The sequence below is a fragment of the Argentina anserina genome, chromosome 1, assembly GCF_933775445.1.
Source record: "Argentina anserina chromosome 1, drPotAnse1.1, whole genome shotgun sequence".
NCBI lineage: Eukaryota > Viridiplantae > Streptophyta > Magnoliopsida > Rosales > Rosaceae > Argentina > Argentina anserina.
Window position 1 is genome coordinate 18111546 of NC_065872.1, and position 24735 is coordinate 18136280.

Below are 24735 nucleotides of genomic sequence, written 5' to 3' on the forward strand. Positions count from 1 at the left end.
ATAGTCTTATTTATAAAGTCTCCGTTCTCTGGTCAAGATCAAAGCTTTGGTATATCTGTCACATCCCGAATATGAATGTGGCCAATATAGTAGAGTTAAAAAGGGAATTAGCAAGCAAACTAAACGATCAAGTGTCATTTAGAATACTCATGATTTAAAACCTGTACTAGAAAGTTTTACAACAAACTTGACATAAATAAAAGAATGAATAACTTTAAAAACTTTTTCCGCAAAATTACAATTTTTACAAACACAATACGGAAAGTGATTGTAAGCCTCGTCAATATTGACGAGCTAATTTGAGATTGAGTGGTGATTATTTTACAATCTTAGTAATTATTAAAGTAACAACTCGAGAACATTTTTCAGAGTTTTCTTTCAAGTGAATTTGCTTATCGAAGAGTATGGTATTAAAGTATACGTTACGGCGAGTACTTGAGAATTTTCGAAGATTTTTTTGGATACCCTAGCTATTTTCTATGATTTCCTAAGGTTTGAAAATATATAGAATTTACTTGGAACATCAGGAATTTCTACGCTAAAATTTGAGTCGTAAATATTGATCGATTAAATCTCAACCTTGGATTAGTAAGTTGGTCGATTATCCTGTTATATATATAAGGAGAAATTAAAGAAAGAAGAGAAAAATCAGATTTTTCCCAAATGCTAGACCAACACTTCTTCCCCCCCCCCTCCCACCCCGACGCATGCGTCGTCCTTCCTCCGCCGTCGTTAGGCCAGCTCCGGCTGGCGAACCAGCCTTTTCCTTTTCACCTCTCCGTCGCCTTCCTTCCGGCGGTGGTGCCTTGCCCTATGGTTGTGTGAAGAGGGAGAATCAAAAAAGAGAAGGGTGGCTTTTCTGGGTTTTCAGTCCGGCGACTTCACAACATTTTCTAACGTCTCCGCCGCCGTTTGGCTTGTGTTTGGTGAAGGTATGTTGGTCATCCATTCAGGTGATGAAGATCAATATTGCAAAAGGAGAAAGAGTTGGATCTGGATCAAGATAAACAAAGATGTTTCCTAGTGTGACTAGGAGAACATTATGTCACCGAGTTCTTGCCATAGGAGGTATCTTTTTCAATTTGATTTGGATTCTTTACGGATTGGTTGAGATATATTTGGAATAATGTTTTCACATATATTTTCAATTATAAGGTGATTAGAATTGAGTAGAGCAGTCTCGTTCACACGGTCAGTATCTGACTGTGGAATTCATGCTTAATCACCATTGGATGTAAATCAAAGAGAGGAGAATCTTTTTAAAATTGAGTTATTTTATTTTCAACCCTTGGATTTACATCCAATGGTGATTGAGCATGAATTCCACGGTCAGCTACTGACCGTGTGAACGGGATTGTTGAGTAGAGATTGTGATAGAAAACATATGTTAAATGGATTTGGATTTTAACTTTTCTAGATAGAGTTTTATTAGGAAGGTTGTTAAAAAGAATTTCTATCTTATCAATGTAATTGACGTCAAGGGCTGATATAAGAAGGTAGTGACTTGACGCAAGGAAGCGTGGTGAACACAGAGAGAAATATTCATCCAATGAAGAGCTTAGTGCTAAGAGATCTTAGTGACTCTATTGAAGAAGACCTTAGTGGCATAGTCGATATGAGTGACAACAACGAAGACCTTTGTGACAACATCAACATTCTGAGTGAGGTCGATCATCCGTGTGATTACAACGATCTTAGTGAGGTTGTTTAAATACTTGATTGTGACTATTAAGTAAGAAGTATTTTACTTTTGAATATTATACCATCATAGATTAAAGTGTAATCTTTGTAATATAAATTATTCAATATAAAAGTGAAATTCTTTTATATTTTCCACTGTTATTACTCGTTAGTGCTCTATCTTTTATTTTTATCTGGTATCAATCATTATCTCCTCTCCGAGTTCTTCAAGTTTGTATAATTAGTTTTTGGATTTGATCAAGTTTTGACAAATTCTAATTTTGGGATTTCTTGTTCTTCATTGTTCTTCGAGGATTGGAGATTATTCTAGGCTTCAAGCCGGCTTTGAGTGCAGCTTAGTGAAGATTCAAGTTGATTAGGAAGTTTTCTTGGCTGATGTCGATCACCTGACCCCAATTCGGTGGAAGCCCGTTCCACTGAGTTCGTTGAGGAGAACCTTATGCTATTAGTCTTGTTGAATGGACTGAGAAGTCTGCAAAGTGATAATCCCCATGATTGCGTGGAGCATAAGCCTTGCACTAGACTTATGAACAATAACATAAATAGTGTGTCAAATTAATGTATAGTAAATGTAATTGATTCAATGGTCTTTATACAATTGAATTTCATTAATCTGATTGCACCACTATTAAAAAACAAATCTGACTGCACCATGTTTATTTACATTAGTTTGCAAACACAAGAGGCAGAAGACAATCAACTAGGGGCTATAGAGTTTGATTCTAGGCCTCTTCACAATCATAACATTGCAGTGAGCATGATGAGGACAATAATTCATTACACTTCCTAGAACCGCCCCGCACCAAAATCAAACAGAGAATTGATATTAATGCACAGTATTTCATACTAATATGCATTGTTCTGAAAGGTCAAGAGTAGAGCAGAAAATTCTAAATTTTTAGACTACAAGATGGAATCCATTCAATGCAGAATTGACAAAAACTAATAGTTGCATCAGCAAGAAGACAACAAATATAGGTAATAGTTGCATCACCAAAATACTAAAAAGATTTTTTTGTATCATTCACCACTTAACAGTAACAATATAGGGTCCTTCCACTAAGGGATCCCCCTTTTTGGGGTCTAAAAAAGGGATAAGTCACTTGACCAACTTTTAATCACATTTCAACATCTCCACCGTTCAACATTTATAGTATAATGTGTAGATCACATTTGTAAAATTTCAGCCAAAATGGAGGTGTTTAAGACATTCAAAACTGTGGTTTAAACTTATAAACATGAACGGTTCATGTTTGATAGATTTGGTGCGTCCATTGCTTTCGCCAAGTTTGATACCTTAACGATCACCATTTTGGCTGAAATTTTACAAGGGTGATCTACACATTAGACCCTAAAAGTTGAACGGTAGAGATGTTGAAATGTAGTCAAAAAGTTGGTACCAAAAAAAGGGATCCCTTAGTGGAAGGGCCCTCTATATATATATATATATTTGTATATAAACCCAGAAATCTGTATAGTTCAAAGTTTCTAAGTACTGGGCAGCTTACTAGCTTTTGCTATCATCTTAAAGTATGCCCTTACCTCTCTTCCCTTTTAGACAGCATTGTCATAATCCTTAATGCAATAATCAAGTAACAAAACAAAGACAGTTGAATCAGAACCCCATTATAAGCCAAACTACAAGGAGAAAACAATAGCATATTTTACTAAATTACAAAATAAAAGATCAGTTCAGGATCCTCATGGCAATGGCAACAGCCCTGTACACATATAGCCTCTTTCAAACTTTACTTTGTTTCCGTCATAAAATAGGAGGGTTAACCATTCTAAGCTATAGAAAAACTATATGAACCAGGTAGACATAGTACCCAAATATGCAGAAAGATACCAAGTAGACATACTTCATTCACCAACTGTTTGGCAGCTTCAATTTGTACTGTCCTTTCGATTGAGGTGTCACCAGGGAGAAGATGCAGAGGAATCAGCAGCATATAACAACAAATTCAAATTCCAAAACCATTTGAGCAATAAAATGTCACCACTCCACTAACTTACAATTACCCATATAACCGGAAAAATGAATATATAGGTGCTAAATTCAAACAAACCTGAACAGTACTAGCTTGCAGTGTCCCCTCTTCCACCAAATACAAGACCAACCTGAAAATTGCAAAGTCACAAATTGTTGAAAATCAAATCACCACACAAGACTGATAATGTAGAAAAACCCATCTACTTCATTACAAATGTTTTTTTGTAACAGATCACAATCAACTTCATCCATCAATACTCTCGTGATCGATATCGTATCGAATCGAATCGATTATCAACCAATAGAGTAATAAAAGAGTTGAGAATAAAAAAGACGAACCAGATGGAATAGAGCTGAAGCCTCTATCACCGGATCAAAGCCCTCACCGAATCTCATCCTGAATTGGAGCTCCGACGATGACTGCTGGCCGCGGGTGATTCCGGGTGACGAGTTGCAGAAGTGAGCGAGGGTTTTCGGTTTGGAGAAAGAGGGAAAGTGATGAGAATGGTCGATAATAGACACCTTTTCGCAAGCTACTAATCTAACGCACATGCATAATAATGACAAATTTCTTACTATTTTTACTGAACCAATCACCGGCTGCCACCTTATTAATTTACCTAGACCCTCCACGGGTTTCGGGATTCGGCGCTTTGGAGCTAAAATTCCCGCTCCAGTTGTGAACTCCGAAGTCTCTCTCTCTTTGCTCCGAATCCGAACTCAAGATTTTCAGCTCTTCACTCCAATTCGCTAAATCACATACCTTCCAATCTTCCCGCCCATCCTTTATATCACCATCTGATCTTTCTCTGAAACAAAGCAAAACCCTAGAATTTGGGGGAAATAACCCTCAGAATGGATGCCAAGGACATCTTGGGTCTGCCCAAAACCTCGCATCCCTTATCGCAGGAGAAGAGGTCCCGACCTCCCAAGGAGTCTCAGCGCAAACCTGATGGCATTTCTCGCGAGGTAGATTCTCTAATCTCAGCCGATTTTGTTAAATTATGGCCCGATGACTTATGTTTTCCCTTGTCGAATTTCAAGGTCTATGCCCTAATTGGCGGTGTGCCACCTCTTATGCCGGCAATCGAGCCGTCGCAGCTAAAAAAACGCCCCCCAACCGCTGAGAAGGTGATTCGATTTTTTCAATATACTTGTTTTACTCACATTTGTAGTGCAGACGAGAGCAGTTTGAATTTGTCTCTGTGTATAGGCGGGTTGCGGAATTTTATTCGCCAGTGGGTTGAGTTTGTTTGGTCAAATTGCTTGCAGATCACATGGCAGTGGCTTCCTTTTACGAGTTCTGCGCGGAAGGATGACTTGGGTGAGTTTTTGTACTCTATGATGACGTGCGTTCCAGTGGTAGTTATGCTTGGAAGATTTGTTATGATATCTACTTAGCAGGTTAGAGTTGTCAATGGTACGCCGCCTACTGGTGACTACTCGTTTGCCAAGTATAACAAGGTATGTGCAAAGTATCCTCCACTGCGCCTCGCAATTGTAAATTTGTATCATCTCATTTGTGGATATTTGGATGTTGTTTGCTGAATTTTTGTGCAGTCTGTAGATGTTATTAAATACACTGACGAGGAGTATGATAAGTATTTGACTGATCCTGTAGGTATCATATATATTTTTTCTTTGTATGATCTTGTTTTAATGGTGAGAGTGCTTTTGGGTTCATTGGCTTGTTCTCTAATATTATCTTTCATCCTTACTAGATGTGGACAAAAGAGGAAACAGATCAGTTGTTTGACTTGTGTGAAAGGTTTGATCTCCGGTTCATTGTCATAGCAGACAGGTTCCCATCATCTCGTACTGTGGAGGAATTAAAGGATCGATATTACAGTGGTATTGTCTGTCTTTTTGCTTGACTAGGATGTTGTTGCTTCATGTTTTGATTGTCTTTTATTTTGTATATGTTATGGTTTGATTTCTATGGTCAAGTCTATGATTTGATCCAGTGCTTGATAATGATGACTTACCCACTATTAATTGCAGTATCTCGACATATATTGATTGCTCGAGCAGCATCGCTTGCAGATGTATCTGGGCACCCTCTTGTTAAGGTTTTATGAACTTAACTTCATCAAATTGAACTTGTAGTTAATTCTTATTACTCTCTTTCATCATCTGCAGTAACAGGGTATGACTGTTTATCTAGTGAGCTCTGAAAAGCCTGCATTTGAGAGAAGAAGGGGAGGGGTGGGAAAAGAAGGGGGGGGGGGGGGGGGGGGTTAGCTCATTCCCTAGGGCTGCTCTTTTGATTTAGTTTCTTTATTTTTAAGATATTATCGTATGATTATGTTTATACCAAATTCTTCTCTTACTGGGTTTTTCTTATTTTCTCATTCCTTTAGGAACCGTACAAAGTTACGCAAGAGAAGGAGCGCAAGAGAGCACTGTCAATGGTCCTTTCCCAAACAAAGAATCAAGAGCGAAAAGATGCAGAGGTATAAGTTGTATCATCAAATCTAACAATTTTAAAAGATCTTACTCAACACCCTGTCTAATTGACTTATATTTTACCAGGTTCTTTCTGAAGCGAAGAGAATAGCTGAGTCACGTGCACGCATGGTTGCAAGGGTAAGTCTTACAGATGGATATTGTGTGAATGGGTTTCTTCTTCAACTAAGCAACTATTGTGCATGGGGAGAATTCAGCACCAGGTCTTTCAAATATACTAATACCAAAGAATATCTTTGCATTTGGGTTTTACTTTTCATCCATCATTTTGTGGTTTGAACCTAGAAGATATTACTTTCAACTTTTCAAGTGTGTTCAGTGGATTTGTCTCTTCTTGTATGAGTAATCACGACCATGTAAAAAGTTTAACTGGGTATTGGAGGGTTTAAAATGTTGCTTGGTCAGCGATTTATATAACAATTAAGATTTTTAGCTATCATTTTAGTTATTTAGAGTCAGACACTATCTCAATTTACAAGTTTACCACTATCCATTCAATAATTACGATTAGTATTCACTGTGCATCTTATACACATTATATCATCCCCAATGTGTTGGTCTAAAATTAGAAGGAACATTTTTGTTTGTTATCCCATGGTTGGCTTACTTTTCCTTTTCAGAGTGCTAGAGAGTTGGAATTGCCTATGGCATTCGGGGGTCGTGAAAATGATGAAAGTATATCGCCATTATCCAGCACCGCAGCACCATCAACTTTGATGGCAGATAACTCTTCCACTCTAAGCACGCTTCGCTTGGTATGTTTAGTTAGTTTCTTAAATGTTAACTTTGCATTTACTCCCCACTCGACTGAACTTACTCTATCTATTTTCCTTAGCAATTTCTTTTAGAATTTTTGTCTCCACTCCAATCTATTACATCTCCATGATCTGAATAATTCTGTGTATTCTTAGAGATATATTAAGCAACCTAACTGGTTAAGTTTTTTTTTTTCAGCTTCGAGTGTATCTTAGAACATATGCGCTTGACCAGATGATTGCTAATGCAAGCTCTTCTGCTGGACTTCGGACTATCAAGCGTGTTGACCAAAGTTTGCAAGAACTTGGGGTCTGTACATTCTTGTTGAACAATTGATTATATTCATGCTTGTGTCCTTCCTACTCTTCAAATCTTCTTTTCAAAATTTATCTTTTTCCAACTAATCTAGTTTTTTGAGTTTGAAAACTTATCATCATATGTTGGCAGATCACTTGGAAATAATACCCTTCAATGTTACCTAAAAACTTATCATCATGATATGCTGGCATGGTAATCTAATTATATTTAATACAGTTGCATTTAGATCAATAATTGTCCATGCTTTTCTAACTATATATCCATATCAGTCACAAAACTTTTAAATACTGCCACTATTTATTGTTGAGGATTTATTTATGTGGAGCAGGAATCCTGAATCCTGTTATTAACCTCCTCCTCCTCCTCCTCTTCATTGTTACCACTAAACAATCTAAATTCTACATTTATCTCTACAGGTTAATTTAAAACCAAGAGTTCCAACCAAAGCTGTTTGTTCAGAGCATCTTGAATTAAGAAAAGAAATACTGACTCTACTGAATCTTCAGAAAGAGGTATCCCTCAGCTATCTTTCCCCCTTATACTCAGCTTCTATAATTATTCTTGGTGTATGTGTATATACAATAGTGTATTGAACATCCAGTTATACATGCATTACTGATATTTTTTGTATATTAAGGTTTGTATGGGTGTGGCTTATAGTGTATTGCCTTTTGAAAAAATTTGAGCAACCCTTGTATTGTTCCATCCGTTCACATGCAAAATATCATACATGCATCGAGAAATTGATCGAGAAATTGCATTTAAGAAAATGGAAACCCCGTCCCCTATTAAGCTGCTTATATGACCTATGTACAAATTTGAGCAATCCTGGTTCTTTCATCGTTACAATTTATATCTGTGGGTGTAATCCAGTTGGTTGCTAAACTGTTTATAAAACACTGTAGATCCTGCCTGTAGCAATTCAAAAAATATTTGAGCAATTTGGCAATGTTTCCATCTGAAGCAATTTATGTCCATGCACTTGTAAAACACAGTTGTTAACTGCAGTTTGAAAAATTTTCTCCACTTAATTATGTTCTTTGATGTAAATCAATAACTTTCTGTCTTCAGTTGCAATATAAGGAGGCAGATGGTTCATCTTATCGTGACAGTACTTATGAAGCACCAGGCACACCCAAGGTCAGTATTTCTTCTTGCATAGGGCTTGTCAGTTGGAAACCTTCTTGTGCCTGAAAATACTTCAGTTTTTGTAACTTTACTAAACCCCAGTCTTCATTTTGTGGTGATCAGGATCGCACGTTTGTTCCCGACTCAATGATGTTTGGAGGTAATATATCTTGTCCAAGGGCAATCATCTAGTTGCATTGGGTCTCCAATATTTTTTTTTTGCTTTATTTCTATGCGTGAACTTATTTTTTATTCAAGCAAATTTGTTTTTATCCATGCATTTTCAGGTGAAAGAGTTGGTAAACGAGATCATAAGCGTAAGGTACATTACATACAATTCCTGGTATCATTTCCTCTTGCGCTTTGTTTATGAAATGTGATATAATTGTCATATGAATGTGTTTTTCTAGGGACCTGGTAGGGTATCAGAAGCTCCTTCATCACCTGCGCAGTCTAAAAGGCCAAGAAAGTTAAAGGCACCGGATCTGTAGGGATCTGTAGTTTCAGAACAAGCACATCAGCTCTAAGTTGATTAAAAATGGAGGATGCATATCTTAAATTGTGTAAAGCTCTGGGCTCTAAGATGATGAAGTTTTAAAAGTTGGTGCTAGAAATTGGAGAACATGCTACATGCTCTATCGTTCTCGTGTTTCTTGATTACTGTAACTAGTGTCGCAGATCCAGTGAATCAACCATATGAGGGAGTTACCTAGAAGGTTATAAGTTGGCTCAACCTTAACACCACTGAATTATTGCAATGTAACAAGTAGAAGTTGCCTTTAGAAAACTTAGATTATGGGCAGTAGTTGCTTAAAACTGTAAGCTCGTTGATTTTTTTCTTTTTACTATAGGAGCTAAACTCTTCTCGTGTAGATGGTTGTACATTTTCTTCTGTGATGGGAAATGCAGATGAATGTTATATTTATACAAGACATTCTGTATAACATGTACTTTGCTATCAGTCAGGTTGTGTTCATGTGTACACAAATGATAACTCTTTTAAAAAACCAACCTTTACACCCTGAATCACTTGTATTCATGCAAATAGTTTCATCAGTGTATGAAACCTTTACACCCTAACTGATTACCGGTGCGCTTTAGTTTCACAAGTGTCCATGTACTTGTCAATTTCAGTTGTTCTGAAATCAGCTTTCCGGGAATTTACAAGGTTGTAACTTCGTCATATTGGTTTTGACCAAGAATGAATTGAGGGCTTTCAGTGCTTCACGAGTTTAATACAAGCCTTGACTAATATGAGTGATATCAATGATCAAACATGGGAATCATCCATAAAATTTGGAAAGGACAAAAGGCTGTCGAAATATCCCAAAGCTCTGTGTGGTTCACAATGAGGTACAAAAGAAACCTTGCCTGCCTGAATTGCCCACCAACTTGATCTGAATCCTGATTCAAAATAAAACAGAATTCTTAGATGCGAGCCCTCATTGCTCCAGGTTCTTTCTTTCTTCACAATTTCCCCAACAATGCCCAGTGGAAGCAGCCTTTACTTATCAGGCGTAGGCCTTCCTGCTGCATCAAGAAGCAAGGCACACCATCAACCAGAAGCAGCAGCAGGAGCCTCAGATTCACCTGGCCATCCCTCTCATTTTCACTCTTCGGTTCCGGTTTCATCCTTGGTCCTCTGATTGATGGAATACACTCTAGGGTAGAACTTGTGGTGTACCAAAATGGATCAGTTGATTTTGGTCCTCTTCACACAAACGTCTGGGTAAACTCATTGAAACTTTCCAGCATTTGTTCTGCTTAAGTATCCCGTCTCCTCTATTTTTTTTTCTTTTTCCGTTAAGAATTTAGTGAATGCCGATTTTCATGATTCAATAGGTTCCTTTCTTACTTGGTCTGTTCTACTGCACCGTCGGGTTGCTTCAACTCTTTTTGGATGAAAGGGCCTCCTTAAAGATTCCAGAGGGAAACCAACAGAAAATGATTGCTTCTTTGTTGTAAGTATCTACGATAGCTACCGCAACGTGTTTCCACTTTCCATTTTCTCTTCTATCCACAGTTATTATTTATGTCAATGGCAAGAGCAAACTCAAAGTTAATGAAAGTAAGATAAAACACATCTATGTGCAATTGCAAATGCTTGTGATACACAATCTTGAGAGATCTAAAACTTGTGTGTTGCCGATAATGAAGTGCATTGTTGTTCGACACAGCGCACTAGTGCTATTTATAGAGTTGAGCGCCGAGATGTACAAAGCAGGCGTTGCAGACAATGCAGAAGCATACATACTATTCGCAGCGGCAGAGTTTATATGGCTTTCTGTGGATCGGACATGGTTCGGCTTCCTCCTTGCAAGCATAGTTGGTCTGGTCTGCCCATTGGCCGAGACACCCTTAATGAAGTAAGGCTTCCTCCTCTATCCTTCTTTCTGGGAACCATCACAAACCACTCATAAAAAGGCCATATAGAATCTTGATTGAACTTTTCAATGCTAACACTCAGGTTCTTCCACCTTTGGTACTATCCACGGGCAAATGTTGAATTCTTTGGCCAGGTGAGTAACTGTTCTAAACAACAACCGAACAATACTATTGCAGAATGAAATAACTGTTCACCTTCAGACAATGCTCATGTACTGCTACATGTGATCTTTCAGGGCCTCGTGACTTGGACACTCACTTGCTACTTTGTTTACACGCTGTTTCTGATCAATTATTCACGCTGGCTGAAGTCAGTGATCACTTTTACCAATTCAGAGGATAAGTCCTCTTAGAAGGAGTCTCATATTAGTAAAGAGTGCTAAAAATTCCTTATGCCTCAAAACATTGTAAAATAGACAACTACTCGTAACAGCATTTCGCCTCTACTTTTGAATTGCTACATTGCACGAAAATTCCATTTTTCCAAACGTGCTTACAAGTACCAACAGCAAAGTTGAAGGCTTGGAGTTCAGAACACCAGATTTGATCTCACAAACTGTATGTATTAGTGTATTATATAGAAACATACTCATCTTTGCTGATACTAATGGCAATCCACTTCTTCAACAAGATAAATTAAATTCAAATTTACGCGAGCAAAGCTGGTGGTATACATCAGACCTGGAGCAACACGGTTTCCAATGTACAAGAACATCTCCATTGATTGAGCACGCCGAGCTATTTGCTATTCTGTAAACACGACATTGACGATATCTGGGAACTTCTCCTTAATAGCTGCTCTGATACCTGATCCAATGGATCCAGGCCCTACATACTTCACATTGCAATCCCCACCTTCAACTGATAACACTTCCACACTTCCACCAAAGTTCTTTATCGCCGGCCTCAATATGTCCAGATGACCATTCACCGCCTGCACTTCCAATTTCCACAAACAATCATAATCTCACTCCTCACAAAAAACCAACCAAAACTGAACAAACATGTCGAAAAATCGAAAAAAAAACTCTCACCTCAACTGTGGTCTCTCTGTTTTCTTCATCGAAAACTTGCTGAATATCCTTGAGCGCATCTCCGAACTTCTCTTTAAGCACTCGTTCGATCCCCATTTTCATGGTGGTCGTCGAGCTAGGACAGCTCCCACACGCCCCTGTCACAATAAGAAACATAAACCAATTGAAACCATATGATCCAATCACATGTACGAACCGAAGTAAAAGAAACCGGAACACGTAAAAGTCACCTTGGAGTTTGAGAGAAACGACGCCGTCTTCGACGGACACAACGCCGACGTTTCCGCCATCGGCGATGAGATAGGGGCGGACGTCGTCGAGAACCAGGTCGACGTTGGGAACAGTGAGCTCTAATTGCTTGCCGGAGTAGAGGCCCGGAGAGGAGGAAGAAGAGGAAGCTCTAATGGAAGAAGCCGGAAAGACGCGTCGTTTTGGAAGGATGAGTTGTGGGGGTGGATGGGATTTGGTTGGGATTTGAGGAGATGGAATTGGGGTTCTGGGCAACCAGGGGGTTGTGAGAGACGCCATGAGTGGAGAAGGAAGAGCGTCCAGGGAAAAATGCGATGGGTTTTGTGTTAGAGACTTGAGAGCCGGGCGTTAGATATGAATCCAGGACGAAATTGACACTTTTAAAGGGACGATTTAGAAAATATGGAATAAGCACTAAAGTTACTAGATTAAGTTTGTGGATAAACCGAACATGTTTAACGATTTGTGCTCAGAATTAGTAAAGCTAGTAAATAACGATTTATAAGTAACTAGGTAATCAATGATTCAATATGACTGAAAGCTTTTCAGAATTTATTTACTCATAGTAAATAAAAATGAGATAGTGAAGATGCTGATAAGCTGACATGTAACTAAAAAATAGGACTAGTAGAGCTAAATGAAACCTTAGCTTTAGAGCATTCTTTCTTGATTATATAAGAGCATTTCTGACCCGTTAGAATGAATTTAATATTATAAATTAAAATAAAAGTTCACGAGAAACTAGTTAAAATTCTAAAATAACTAGTCTTCAAAACATTTGAAAAAATATGCGGGAGCTAATCTAGACAAACATAACTTTTTGAGTAGAAATCCATCTCCATTAGATTTACATACAACTTAAAAAAAGAAAAAGAAAAATGAATGCTAAAGTACTAGTATAGCATATTTTCACTTATTTTGGTGTAAAAAACACTTACCTTTGAACATGATCAATCACCTCATTGATGCCTATGCAATGTAAAATTGCCATTTCATACAGATCTAGCATCTACAAAGTTACGTTTTTTTCGTAACGCGCCCATGAGCGATCGTTCTAAACACAACTCTACTCGGTTATCTTCGCATGAAAATTAGACACACCAAGTTAAGAAGCGCGTGAAACGCTTTGTAATCCTAAACTCCTGACCCCTTTGACATATGCGTAACACGTAAGAACTTGTCACACGCACCACGAGAGGTTGTTTTAAGTCCAACTCTACCCGGTAATCTCTTTCGGGTCGGATTTTCGGGGCAAAAATAGAGTGCTATAGAGTAGGGCTGGGACCGGTACGGTTCGGTTCAGGATTCAACCGATACCGATACCGATAATTTATTCGGTTTCAGTTTCGGTTTGGGATCGTAAATTGAAAACGTAATATCGAACCGAACCCGTACATATCAATTCAGGATGGGTTCGGTTCGGTAAAATTGTACACTTTTGCATGTATTTCTATCTATTTATAACGATTAGGTAATGTAAATTAACATTCTAAGCCTTTAAAAGTACAATGTAGACCTAAAAAACTAAAAACAATATTGAAAATGCATATATTTAATATATTTTATACATTCGGTACGAATTATACATATACCGAACCGTACCGTTTATAAAATTTCAGTATTAAATTCGGTACATGATAAAGATATTTTACCGATTCATCCCGACCCGTCGATATTCTTTACGGAACGGTCGGTTTCGGTACCATTTTTTCGGTACCAACTCCCACCCCTACTATAGAGTCTGAAACGTTGTGCATCTCCTCCTCCCCATTACCGAGATGTAAAAAGCGTTTCTGTCTCTGTCTCACCCAATCCACCACCACACAGACAGCCTCAGTTTGACCAAGCTTAGATTGGTTAAAACCAAACACCCAACACTACCCAAACTGCAAACCCCCCCAGTTCCCTGTTCCTTCTTCATCTCTAGGGTTTTGTCGAATCAAAACCCATGGCGGGGTTCGACGCCTCCGAATCCCAGCAGCAACAAACCCATCTCTTCACCGTCGGTTCCGAAGTGGAGGTTCGTAGCGACGAGGAAGGCTTCAAAGGAGCTTGGTTCAGAGCCACCATTGTCCACAGCCCGCCTCCCAGCTCAGCCGCCGCGAAGAAGAAGAAGAAGGCTCTGGTCGAGTACAAGACGTTGGTCACTGAAGACGGGTCTCAGCCACTCAAAGAACACGTCGAGTTTGGTTACATAAGACCTCTGCCGCCCCACGTGGCCGACCAAGATCTCGAAGTGGGTCACTTGGTCGACGCCGATTATAGAGACGGGTGGTGGACTGGAGTTGTTCACACAGTTATTAACAAGAACTCGAGGTATAGTATCTTCTTCGAGAACCCGCCGGACGTTCTGGAATTCGACAGGGACCGGCTGCGGCTCCACCAGGATTGGGTTGAAGGCATTTGGTTCCGGTCCAACAAGCAGGTATTGTGTTTTAAGGTTGATCTCATGCATGTAGTTTCTTGATGCACTTGTTTGATTGATTGTGTTCGTAAATACTTGGACAAAGTGTAATGCTGCTACTTAAATTTGTGGAAATGGTGCTGTTTCGTGTAGGTTGCATAGGTTTTTTCGTGTCGGTGAAATTATTTTTTGCGGGTATTGTTTGATTAGGATCATAATTTGAAGCAAGTTGCTGGAATTTTTGTTTTTGTAGTGCTCGGTTGTGCTGGCATTTTCGTATATGAGCACATAATTAGACGTTTTCTGGTAATGACTGAGAGTTCCGATTAAATTGTTTAGGTTTCTACCATGTCCTCGTTCTCCTTTATCGTCACACATAGAGAAAATATGAGTTGCTAGGGACGGTAGATGTTTTCTGTGATTTTTCTTCTTTTACTGGTATTGTTTTTAATGTTGAGAGGATGTTATAACGTTGCTTTTGAGCCTGTGGTTGGGGCTCTGGAACCTACATTATTGATATAAGGCCCCTTGTTGAACTGAAAGATCTCAAATGATATAAGGTATAAATTGTTTTAAGTTTACTCTTGTTCAGTGTGGACTGAGGAAGAGAGAACAATGGAGACATCAGGTGGTAGAATCTTTATCTAAACTCTATTGCTACATATCATTTTCAGTTCAATATTGTTTGGCCGACCTTGGTGATAGGTTAAATCCTTATTAACATAATATAGGTGCTGTCTACTTTGATTTTATCAGTTTGTGCTTGCTGTTAAGTACTGGCCTAATAATTTACAAAAACAATTGTATTACCTGTCATGTAAGTGAGGTATTAGGGTATTAAAACAATAAATTTAGTTTGTTGCACGAGTTTAAGCTTAGCTAGTGGTGTCTCATTGGGTTATAGATATTAAATACTGGTAGCTGATTGGGCTCTTTTCCAGGAGATACTCGGTGCTTCAGATTCTCAACAACAGGAAGAGCATCTGCTGCCTGTCCAAAATGACTCCAACTATCCTGAGCTGGCTGCACAGCCGAAAACCACAGGTTCTGCAGGGGATATCCCTGAATCAATTAATTCAAGGAAAAATCTTGTGGAGCAGCCTAGTTATACCCAAAACATTAAGGATGTAGTGCCTAATGGTAGTGCTACAGATTCACGTCCTTTAAAAAAGTTAAAGGATGACAAAGTGTCAGAGGCTACATTGTCTGTTACACCACGGCAATTGAGGAAAACTACAAATGATAAAGAAATGCTATCTGAGGTAGCCACTGAGAGCAGGGAAAACAGTGGAACCAGAGGATCCAGACGAGTAAGAAAACCGGCTCTTAGTCATCAGCTTTTTGAAATAGAGAGCTTGCATGGTGAAAAGAAAGTTGTGAGTTTTGAATGTCTTCTCACTTTATCAGTTCTGCTCAAGAATGTTTGACAGGCAAAATGCATTATATATTTGCCATTCATGAGATACTGGTGCTTGTTGTCCCTATGATAAGGTCAACACACACGCACACGCACACACACACACACACTATGGGTTAAAAAAGCAGCTCAACATTTATAATACTTCTAGACCTGTATAAAAGTTTGATGCTAGGGTTATTTGGCTTTGGTGAAATAGAGAGCATGCATGGTGAAAAGAAAGTTGTGAGTTTTGAATGTCTTCTCACTTTATCAGTTCTGCTCAAGAATGTTTGACAGGCAAAATGCATTATATATTTGCCATTCATGAGATACTGGTGCTTGTTGGCACTATGATAAGGTCAACACACACGCACACACACACACACACACACACACACTATGGGTTAAAAAAGCAGCTCAACATTTATAATACTTCTAGACCTGTATAAAAGTTTGATGCTAGGGTTATTTGGCTTTGGGGATCCTGTATCATACTGGTCAATGTGAACATGTGGTACAACGTTTCTTAAGAGATAAAAGTTTACTTATATTAAGTGAGAAATCTGATATGGAGTAGTTCATATCTAATGCTATCTCCTCTATTTTATTTTCTTCATGGCGGATGGCGATTATATCTTTATGCGCCAGTTTTCTTGATCGCCATTTCTTACATTACATGTGTAGAAGACAAAGCGAGAGAAAGGTGGTGAGCTAGATAACCACGGAATTCATAATGTCAAAAGTAAAGGAAGGCACTCAAAAGCCCAAGCTGGAACTAGCCAGGATAAGGTTGTGTGCGCGCTTCCTAGTCAAGAGAGACTTAAAGAAAAAGGTACACATGTTTACCAGTCAAATATGTAGTGTTTGGGCTTCTTATTCAAAAAAAAAAATGAAGTGTGTCTTAATATGTTGAGTTGCAGGTAAGGAAGGGTATGGAGTTATTGGTTCTACTGGAAATGTAGATCAAAAGGAGGGCACGAGTAAAGAAGCTGAATTGCCTCTCGCTATTGGGTTAAAAATCAATGGAAAGGAGGATTCATCAGCTGAATATCCATATCAGATTCGCAACGAAGAGCTGCTGAAGCTCATGATAGATCCGAAGAAGAATGCAAATGCTCCATCACAGGAAATGAGCACGGTAAGAATTAGTCCTGCAGAAGTCAAAATAAGTTATTAGTAGCAATTGTCAATTAAACGGAGAAGAACTTTTCTGTTTTAGGAAACATGAATTCATAGTTCTTTAAAAATTTTCATTTGGATGGTTTGGGAATCTGTTGGTGTTTGGATTCTGTCATGCATAGCTGGACAGTAACATTAAACAAGTCACTTCACAAACAATTAAGCTGGCTTAAGAAAATTTTTTATATAGTGAAAATTAGAAAAGCGTTTGTATTGGGAGATGTTGAGGTTCTATTTAATTAGTTATCAAGTAGGCACTGTTGGTTAAATTTGTTGGAAAAGGTGGAACGTGAAGCTCTACAGACTTCAAGCTATCAACAATAATTGGATATTATCTAAAATAAGCTATCAACACCCAGGTTACTTCAGCTGAACATGGCGGTAATTCAGTTTTGGATAACCTTCTTCGTAGCCTGGTTCTTTTTCCATACATGGTATAATCATGGATTGAGAGATCCACTCAAACAATTGATCCTTTATCTACATTGGTTATCTCAATGATATTGCCTATAAATGTTGTGTTTAGTTGTGCAGGATGTGAAGCAGCAATCAACTGATGTAAGCAGCAACAAAAGAAAGAGGGGCAGACCTAAAAAGTTGGTGATCATAAGTTCACAAGCCCTACAGGAAGGTAAGTTTCTTAAATCTGAATCATTTGAGTGATGTTTTATATTCAACCTAATATATACCTATCTACTTTGCTGAAGTTAAATTTGTACTATCCAAACTGAGACATTTTCACGTGGTTGTATTTGGTGTCTTTACTGTATTTGGAACTTCCTCAGCCTGTTTTGTTTCAATGTGGCCCATCTTGCTTCAATTTAATCAATATATAATCCTAGAGTTTTCAATGAGAGAAAACATGACCTGTGTGCACTTTCAGTTCTTAAATTTTAGGGACCTGTCTTTTATTTAGAGTCATTGGAAGTAGTAAGTAGGACAACATTCATGACTTCAGTATTGGAATGAGATGGATTATAATCAAACTGTGAGATTCCTGTATGGATTGAGATTGTATTTCTGTGCCAAATTATCTAAATTCCATCTGCTCTGCCGCTGCTCCTGTGCTCTATCTCTGTGACAGAAATAGCTTTTCAAGTCCGGTGAAAGGTGGTTAGGAGCTTAGAGTGATATGTTGTTCCATATTGTTGCACTGCCTTATTGTGCCAGGGATTTATGTTTCCTCTGAGTTGCAATTAGGGGTTGGTGTTGTGAGAATGTACTCTGTCGGCAATCTTTGGGGCGGTGAGGAGGTTGACAAATTCTCAGAGTGGAGTTTGATATTTTTGTTCTGAGCAACAGTTTCTTCAAGTTGACTGTTCTTTTTTGTGCTATATTTTTTTAATTGTTCTTTATCTTTTCGCAGTTTCTGTAGTCATTTTGACCAATTTAATACTTTTTATATGTTCTTCAGTTTGTTAGACATATCAGTGCCCTGTCTGTAATGTATATATTTATGGCGATAATTGTTTGTTTCTGACCTCAAAAAGGAAAATAATGCAGTTAGGGAAAATGGATCAAATGTTGCTGACAAAATTGCTGCAGAAGATCAGCGACTTGATGAAGTTGCTTTGCATGTGCGCAGGGGTCGGGTCGCTTCAGGTATGAGTGTGTAAGTTTATTTCATATATTTAGCCTACCAGTTAAGAAAGGAGCAGATGAGCTGCATGATTGGGCTGTTCACTAGTGTTATGAGCAACTTGAAAAATTTTCATAGAAGGGAAGAAAGACATAAAAACGTTAGATACTTTGGAAACAGTACTTGAAATCTAGAACTTTGGTTGATTGAAGAGTTAAAAGAAGTATCTTCTTTGCCCAGAAACATCTCTATTTGCAGTTAATAAGGAGAAGTAATGATGTATGTGTTGTTTTTGGTAGAAAATGTATATCTACATAATGCAAGAACAGAACTACTTTCGCTTGAATAAAAAATAGAACTAAAAAAAACAAAAGCTTTCCTCCCGTCTTGCATGTGTTCAGCCCAAGCTAGGATCGAACTCTCGTCGCTCAAACGAGAAGTTAGAAACAAAGACATTTTGGTTTTTAATCTTTTGACCTTGCGTTCTGAAATCATATCTGGCATTTGTGTAGATTCGCAAGATTCATCTAGGCGAAATACAGCTGATGTTCCTGGAACAAGCCAAGCTGCTAGGACCCGTGTTCAAGCATCAGACCTCTCTCCAGATGATGACCAACCTCTCGCCTCATGGGTTGGAGGAGTGCAGGGCCCAGCAAACACAGACGAACTAAGTAAGCTATTTCATAAGTTGATTTTGTGTGGAAATCTAGTAGCCACCTTGATTTTATCTGTTTTCTCTATGGACCATCCCAGGTAAGACTGTTGAGCAAGTTAAGCTTGCAAGAGATTCTACTCCAGTTAGTTCAGAAGAGAACCAAATCATGCCATTTGTGAAGAGCTCCCCTATCTGGAAAGCAATTGAATCATTTGACGTATTCAAAAATATGCCACAAAGTCCACATTTTCGGCCCTTGATAAAATGTAAAGAGGAATATCGTGAGGGATTTGCTATTGGCAATATGGTGACCTTTTCCAGTTTGGTGGAGAAGATATCGAGTCTGCACTTTGATGACCCTACACAGGTTTTTGATAGCATTTTGGAGAGTCTTCTGGACTTGGAAAAATATGGATTCAATGTTACCATTTTACGTGGGCGTGTGAATGAACTCTTGTCTATCAAACAAAGGCAAGTACAGTTTGAGGGCGAATCAAAAGATGCGGAAAGTAAGATAGTGGAGCAAACTCATGAAAAATCAAGACTTGAAGACGAGGCTGATTGTATCGAGAAAAGAATAATCGAATTGAAGGAGAAACACACATTGATTAAGGCAGATATAGGGGCAAAAGAACGTGACATTGTTAGCTTGCAGTTGTGTGCGGGTGCTTTCAATGAAAGCATTAAAAACGCACGTTCTGATTTTGAAAAGGTAGCTCTGTCCCCTTTGAGATAGGCCTTGAGAGTCTTATCTACATTGCACTCGACTGAGATTTGGTAAAACTTCTTCAGAGAACGGATATCAAGCTTGCTAGGTATCAGTTTCGAGACTTGTTCTTCTATCTAGATTTTAGCTTCGGGTATCTAGTTCTGGTTGCATAGTCAGGCATCTTAATGCATTGGCTTGCTTAGATTTTAACTTTCGTAATGTTATCTTTAGTTGCATAGTCTGGTAGTTAGGAATTGGAGTAGCCTAGATTGTAAAAGTAGTATTGTTAAATTGCAGCATTAGGAAATGTTATTGTATTGGCCTGTTGGCCCACTCTCGCCAAATGAAGAACCTGTATTTATTGTAGTGAGATTCCATTTACCATATTTCACTGCTGCACAAAAGCAAATTGAACTGTGGGTGTATCAAATTTCAAGTGTGAGAAAAGTGAGGCAGTTGAGTTGAGCAGGTTTTGGATTCCATATCTGAGATAACAAGAGCATTTCCGGTTTGGTGTGTCTGAAACAATACCTTATCCTCACATACCTTTCAAGAAGAGATTCAGTATCAGATGCATCGTTGGTCGACTCTAAGATTGCAATGGCTAGCTTATGATAATATTGGTATATATGGCTCGCCATGCAAGTAGGGAGAGAGAGAGATTCATAATTAGTTATTTAGTTTAGTCATAACACAAGGCCGGCCCTGGGTTTATGCAATTTGCCAATTTGCATCCACTGATCGATCCACTTTTGTGTTACATCAATGGCACCCAACTGTATCCCCAGTGGTTATCTTAGAAACTGCCTTCTCTTCTAGGGTACTATGCAGATATGGCTATCATAGATAGATTCATATTAGACCTAGCAGCTTGACGGTAACATGATCCAGATTTGAGTTGTATAAAGAACAAAGATACCTAAGTTGGTACACACTATTAAAACTCACCAACCAGATAATAAATCAGTCATCAGTGATGAAAAGCATATGCATCCAGAAACCAACATCAACTAACATCAATCTCTACACCAACTAAATGATATTAAATCAACAGTTGCATCTGCACTATTAAGGCCGCTCTATACGGTCACGCGTGGTCCTTCTGCAACATTGATCGAGTTTTGTTCGTATTCTCGTAGTCATGCCGCCGGCGCGTGCTGTTTACCGTGATCTCGTTTCGTACTAAACGTAAAGACTTATAATTTGTACATCTTCCTACCGATATCTACTGTATGAAAATGTGAGATTAATTAACTGGTGGTAATTAGTTTGAGGATGAGAACTTTAGAGAACTAAAATTTTTACCGATATCACATCACGTGTCAGTGCCTCGTGATGTGATGAGTACACAGAATAATTACTCTATATACTTTCTATTTCCCACTTGTTCACCAACTAAATACAATAACATTTCCTAGGGTTCTTCCTCATCTCGTAATAAATACTTTAAGTTTCCTCCTCGACTCTCTTGATCTGCACGTACCAACACTGTAATTCTTATCCCATCACTTCCAGACCCCCACCCACCCCCTTTTCCCTTTGTAATCTCTCTCTCTCACTCTCATACACAACATAGAATAAATGACAGAAATCCAGTAAGCTTCCTTATTGATTACATTGAAAGTAGATCAGAGAGCCCAATTAGAATTTGATTGTTAATGGAGTTTAAAATGTACATACGAGATAAATTACATTAAATGAATGGACTCACAACATTGTTTCTTCTTATTGAAATATTCGCTGGTGGTAGCACCTCGTGGTGCATTGAATCGTTTTCCATCTACATTACATTATTACAGTTTCAACACAGTTGTGCATTTTAATATAGTTAGAGCATCTCTAATACCCTTTTTTTAAAATTCAAATAATCCTTATTATAGAGGAAAAATATCAATTTTTAGCTTGAACATCTCCTCTAAACCATCCTCCATAATAGAGAAAGTGGAAAAAGAGAGAAACATAATCTCTAGATTTGTAAAATTTTTAAAAATCTATATAATTTTCAAAACAATCTCTAAACTTTATTTCTTACCGAAATAAATTCACTATTTATCCTTAAAAATAACAAAAAAAATAAATAATTTATAATTCATTCTTTGGACTTGGTATAAATTATGACATTATGCGATTGAATTTGATTTGTATTTAATTATACACATTTACATTTAATTTTATACAATAAAATAGATGAGTTGTTGGAGTTGAGGCTTTTTTGTTGTTGTAGAGATTTAGTGTTTTCATCCCCTATAATAGAGAATTATAAGGAGCTGTTAGAGATGCTCTTAGGAATTCGTGGGCGGAGCTATGTTTGGGTCCTCCTGGGCCCAGACCCCCTCTACATTTATTTGTTCCACATTACTTTGTGTGTAATATGTGTGTTACTCGTTTAATCATACCACATTTGTATGTAATTTGATTAGTGACCCCCATACAATTCCTAATTATTAATCATGCTTATGTTAATTTCCTTAATCATTCCCTTAATGGTGTTTCATAATAAGATATATTCTTTTATTGCGAGTTTCATAAGCTACATTTTTTTGATCGCTTTGCTCATTGCTTATGAGAAAAATATATTCATACGTTATTTTACAACCATTTTTAATTGAGACCCCTATGATAAAATCCTAGCTCCGCCTTATCAGTGTATAGTTCTGCTTCATATGTATTGGGTTTAGAAGGGTTTTATTTCTCATATTTTCATCTATACTTTTAATTTGAGTCCTTTCAAATGTGCAGGGGCGGAGCTACAGCAAGAGAGAGTGAGACTCAAGTCCCACCCAAAATTTTAGGGAGAAAAAAAAACCTACATATAATATATATGTTAACATGAGATAATTAGGATTTTATATATGTATTAGTCCCACCCAAAAGGGCAAAATTATAAGTCCAACACTTATTGTTCAAGCCCTGATGTATTGGTAAATGGTTGAAACGTCAACAACCAATTGCAGTTAAACAAAGCGCACAACACATTCCATCTCCCTATATGAGTTTATTCTATTTCTTCAATTCTTCAGTTTGTTCGACAAAGCTCTCCACTCCAGTATTGGTAAGTCACTTTCCTTCACTCCAAACTCTCTATCTAAAATCAACCAATCTCTGGGAAAGAATATTGCCATAATATTTGTCTTTATATTAATTGTAAGTATTCAAATCAGTTCAATTTTTATCAAAATGAAATTGGGGAAAAATCCGGGTTTATAGTTGGGTCACATTGAGAAGGAATATGCTGATTCCATTAGTAATTATTTTGTGATAGAAAAATATGAGGTTTCAGGTATTCGTAGAGTAAAATTTAGTTAGCCGAGCTAAGTTTGCATATATATATATATATATATATATATATATATATCTTGTATTACAATACGATTGTATATGTACCTTATTTAATTTGGGATACATTCGAATGATTATTGAGCTTATTTTCAATTTATATTACAGTACCGTCGATATTTTTTCTGTAGGTAAATTCAAGTCCCACCTAGTTTGAATTCTTGACTCCGCCACTGCAAATGTGCACAGTCAAAATAACGTAAATGGTTCTTTAAATTCTTCGTTTGTATGCCACCCGCTTTTTTTACGTTGATTTGTTTGTTTTTAGTTGTCGATTTGGTGTTCTTCATTGATACAATATTAAGTAATTAATGGGTATATATATATATATATGGTCTCTATCCAGAGTGAAGTTTTACTCTGAAATTACAGAGTGAAGTTCCAATTTTAGCACACTTTTCGGTCAAATGTTTTCACCATAAGCGATTCAATGTTGAGGTATGCTATTCAAGATTATCTCTACAAAATTTCATCTAATTCGGACATTGTTAAGGTATTGAAATTAGATTAAATCAATGAATGAATTAAAACTGTTCAACGTGAACCGTTTGTGTAAATCTCAATTTTGAAAGCTCAAACCATTGTCAAATTGGATGAAACTTTGTAGAGATGATCTTGAATATCATACCTCAATATTAAATCGCTTATGGTGAAAACATTTGACCGAAAAGTGTGCCAAAATTGAAACTTCACTCTGTAATTTCAGAGTGAAGTTTCACTCTGGATAATGACTGTATATATATATATATATATTGATTGGGTTAAAGTTAGCTAGACATCATATTTGGCTTCCCTGCACTTCCGCCTCATTCTCAGTACTCATATTATCCATTTGGAGTTTCCCATATTCTTTTTGTGTGTTCAATAAGTTCGAAGAACATAACCTTGAGTGCTATGTAGCACGGACACCGCGACACAGATAACACAGCAAATCTAAAAAATTCAGATTCTGACACAGCTCGACACGATAATTTATATATAATGCATAAAACAAATATATAACACATGAAATAATGTCAAATTAAAGATTTAAGTTCATTCTATTGCATAACAATTTCAAAGAAATAAATCTAAGGAAAGAAGAAAGGGAAAATGATGGAGTTGAAACAAAATTTGGGTTATTTTTATTTTTTTTATCTAAATCGTGGCGTGTTAGTCAAAGTGTTGGGGAAGTGTCAGAAAAATCAATATTACTGACACGTCACATGGAGTGTTGGAGAAGTGTCAGGCCATGTCGGAGTGTCAGGGAGTGTCGAACACTTCGACACTCCAGCCTTAGAAGTGTCGGTGCTACATAGCTGAGTATAAATCTGGTGGTTTAACCAAGTATTTAATGCCATTTTTCATTCATTTTGTTCAAATGAAATATTCATATGCACTTGATATATGCAGGTTTGAACACAATTAATTAAACAACAATGAAGATGTTCTCATCTCAAGTTGC

The 24735-nt window shown here is 37.6% G+C and overlaps 3 protein-coding genes and 1 long non-coding RNA gene across 8 annotated transcripts; 2 read left to right on the forward strand and 2 right to left on the reverse strand.

Annotated features, from left to right (window-relative positions):
• Window positions 1–3342: 3342 nt before the first annotated feature.
• LOC126785999 (uncharacterized) lies at window positions 3343–4206 on the reverse strand. Of its 2 annotated transcripts, none has more exons than XR_007671154.1 (3): window positions 4034–4206; window positions 3771–3822; window positions 3343–3598 (listed from the first exon to the last, which is right to left on the reverse strand). It is a non-coding gene; the product is annotated as an uncharacterized LOC126785999 (long non-coding RNA). The 2 variants fall into 2 exon arrangements; XR_007671155.1 differs by having other exon boundaries at window positions 3343–3603.
• A 343-nt stretch (window positions 4207–4549) lies between these two features.
• Window positions 4550–11103, forward strand: LOC126803227 (SWR1-complex protein 4-like). Its single transcript, XM_050531012.1, has 20 exons — window positions 4550–4825; window positions 5096–5158; window positions 5255–5311; window positions 5416–5545; window positions 5696–5763; window positions 6055–6147; window positions 6227–6280; window positions 6781–6915; window positions 7115–7225; window positions 7651–7746; window positions 8306–8374; window positions 8486–8522; window positions 8650–8684; window positions 8773–8849; window positions 9325–9328; window positions 9795–10091; window positions 10205–10323; window positions 10540–10728; window positions 10830–10881; window positions 10984–11103. The coding sequence occupies exons 1-20, from the start codon at window positions 4550–4552 to the stop codon at window positions 11098–11100; spliced, it is 2079 nt and encodes a 692-aa protein (XP_050386969.1). The 3' UTR covers window positions 11101–11103.
• Window positions 11104–11168: 65 nt separating this feature from the next.
• LOC126785970 (nifU-like protein 1, chloroplastic) lies at window positions 11169–12416 on the reverse strand. Its single transcript, XM_050511667.1, has 3 exons — window positions 12012–12416; window positions 11782–11918; window positions 11169–11681 (listed from the first exon to the last, which is right to left on the reverse strand). The coding sequence occupies exons 1-3, from the start codon at window positions 12307–12309 to the stop codon at window positions 11493–11495; spliced, it is 624 nt and encodes a 207-aa protein (XP_050367624.1). The 5' UTR covers window positions 12310–12416; the 3' UTR covers window positions 11169–11492.
• Window positions 12417–13768: 1352 nt separating this feature from the next.
• LOC126785820 (DUF724 domain-containing protein 3-like) lies at window positions 13769–20341 on the forward strand. Of its 4 annotated transcripts, none has more exons than XM_050511474.1 (9): window positions 13769–14455; window positions 15376–15810; window positions 16518–16665; window positions 16754–16971; window positions 17372–17446; window positions 17547–17643; window positions 18516–18614; window positions 19104–19262; window positions 19345–20341. In XM_050511474.1, the coding sequence occupies exons 1-9, from the start codon at window positions 13979–13981 to the stop codon at window positions 19980–19982; spliced, it is 2346 nt and encodes a 781-aa protein (XP_050367431.1). In that variant the 5' UTR covers window positions 13769–13978; the 3' UTR covers window positions 19983–20341. The 4 variants fall into 4 exon arrangements, with proteins under 4 accessions (XP_050367431.1, XP_050367438.1, XP_050367444.1 ...); XM_050511481.1 differs by having other exon boundaries at window positions 16521–16665; XM_050511487.1 differs by having other exon boundaries at window positions 15376–15744.
• Window positions 20342–24735: the final 4394 nt, after the last annotated feature.

What these genes read in the sequence shown, in the direction of transcription:
- LOC126785970 (XM_050511667.1), bottom strand. Translation starts at nt 12,309, where the DNA reads ATGGCGTCTCTCACAACCCCCTGGTTGCCCAGAACCCCAATTCCATCT. An exon ending in CGTTTCTCTCAAACTCCAAG is followed by an intron (nt 11,919 to 12,011) that starts GTGACTTTTACG and finishes TTATTGTGACAG; the next exon opens with GGGCGTGTGGGAGCTGTCCT. An exon ending in ACAGAGAGACCACAGTTGAG is followed by an intron (nt 11,682 to 11,781) that starts GTGAGAGTTTTT and finishes TTGGAAGTGCAG; the next exon opens with GCGGTGAATGGTCATCTGGA.
- LOC126785820 (XM_050511474.1), top strand. Translation starts at nt 13,979, where the DNA reads ATGGCGGGGTTCGACGCCTCCGAATCCCAGCAGCAACAAACCCATCTC. An exon ending in AGAGAGACTTAAAGAAAAAG is followed by an intron (nt 16,666 to 16,753) that starts GTACACATGTTT and finishes GTTGAGTTGCAG; the next exon opens with GTAAGGAAGGGTATGGAGTT. An exon ending in CAGGGGTCGGGTCGCTTCAG is followed by an intron (nt 18,615 to 19,103) that starts GTATGAGTGTGT and finishes GCATTTGTGTAG; the next exon opens with ATTCGCAAGATTCATCTAGG.
- LOC126803227 (XM_050531012.1), top strand. Translation starts at nt 4,550, where the DNA reads ATGGATGCCAAGGACATCTTGGGTCTGCCCAAAACCTCGCATCCCTTA. An exon ending in AAGAGCGAAAAGATGCAGAG is followed by an intron (nt 6,148 to 6,226) that starts GTATAAGTTGTA and finishes ATATTTTACCAG; the next exon opens with GTTCTTTCTGAAGCGAAGAG. An exon ending in CTCTAAGCACGCTTCGCTTG is followed by an intron (nt 6,916 to 7,114) that starts GTATGTTTAGTT and finishes TTTTTTTTTCAG; the next exon opens with CTTCGAGTGTATCTTAGAAC.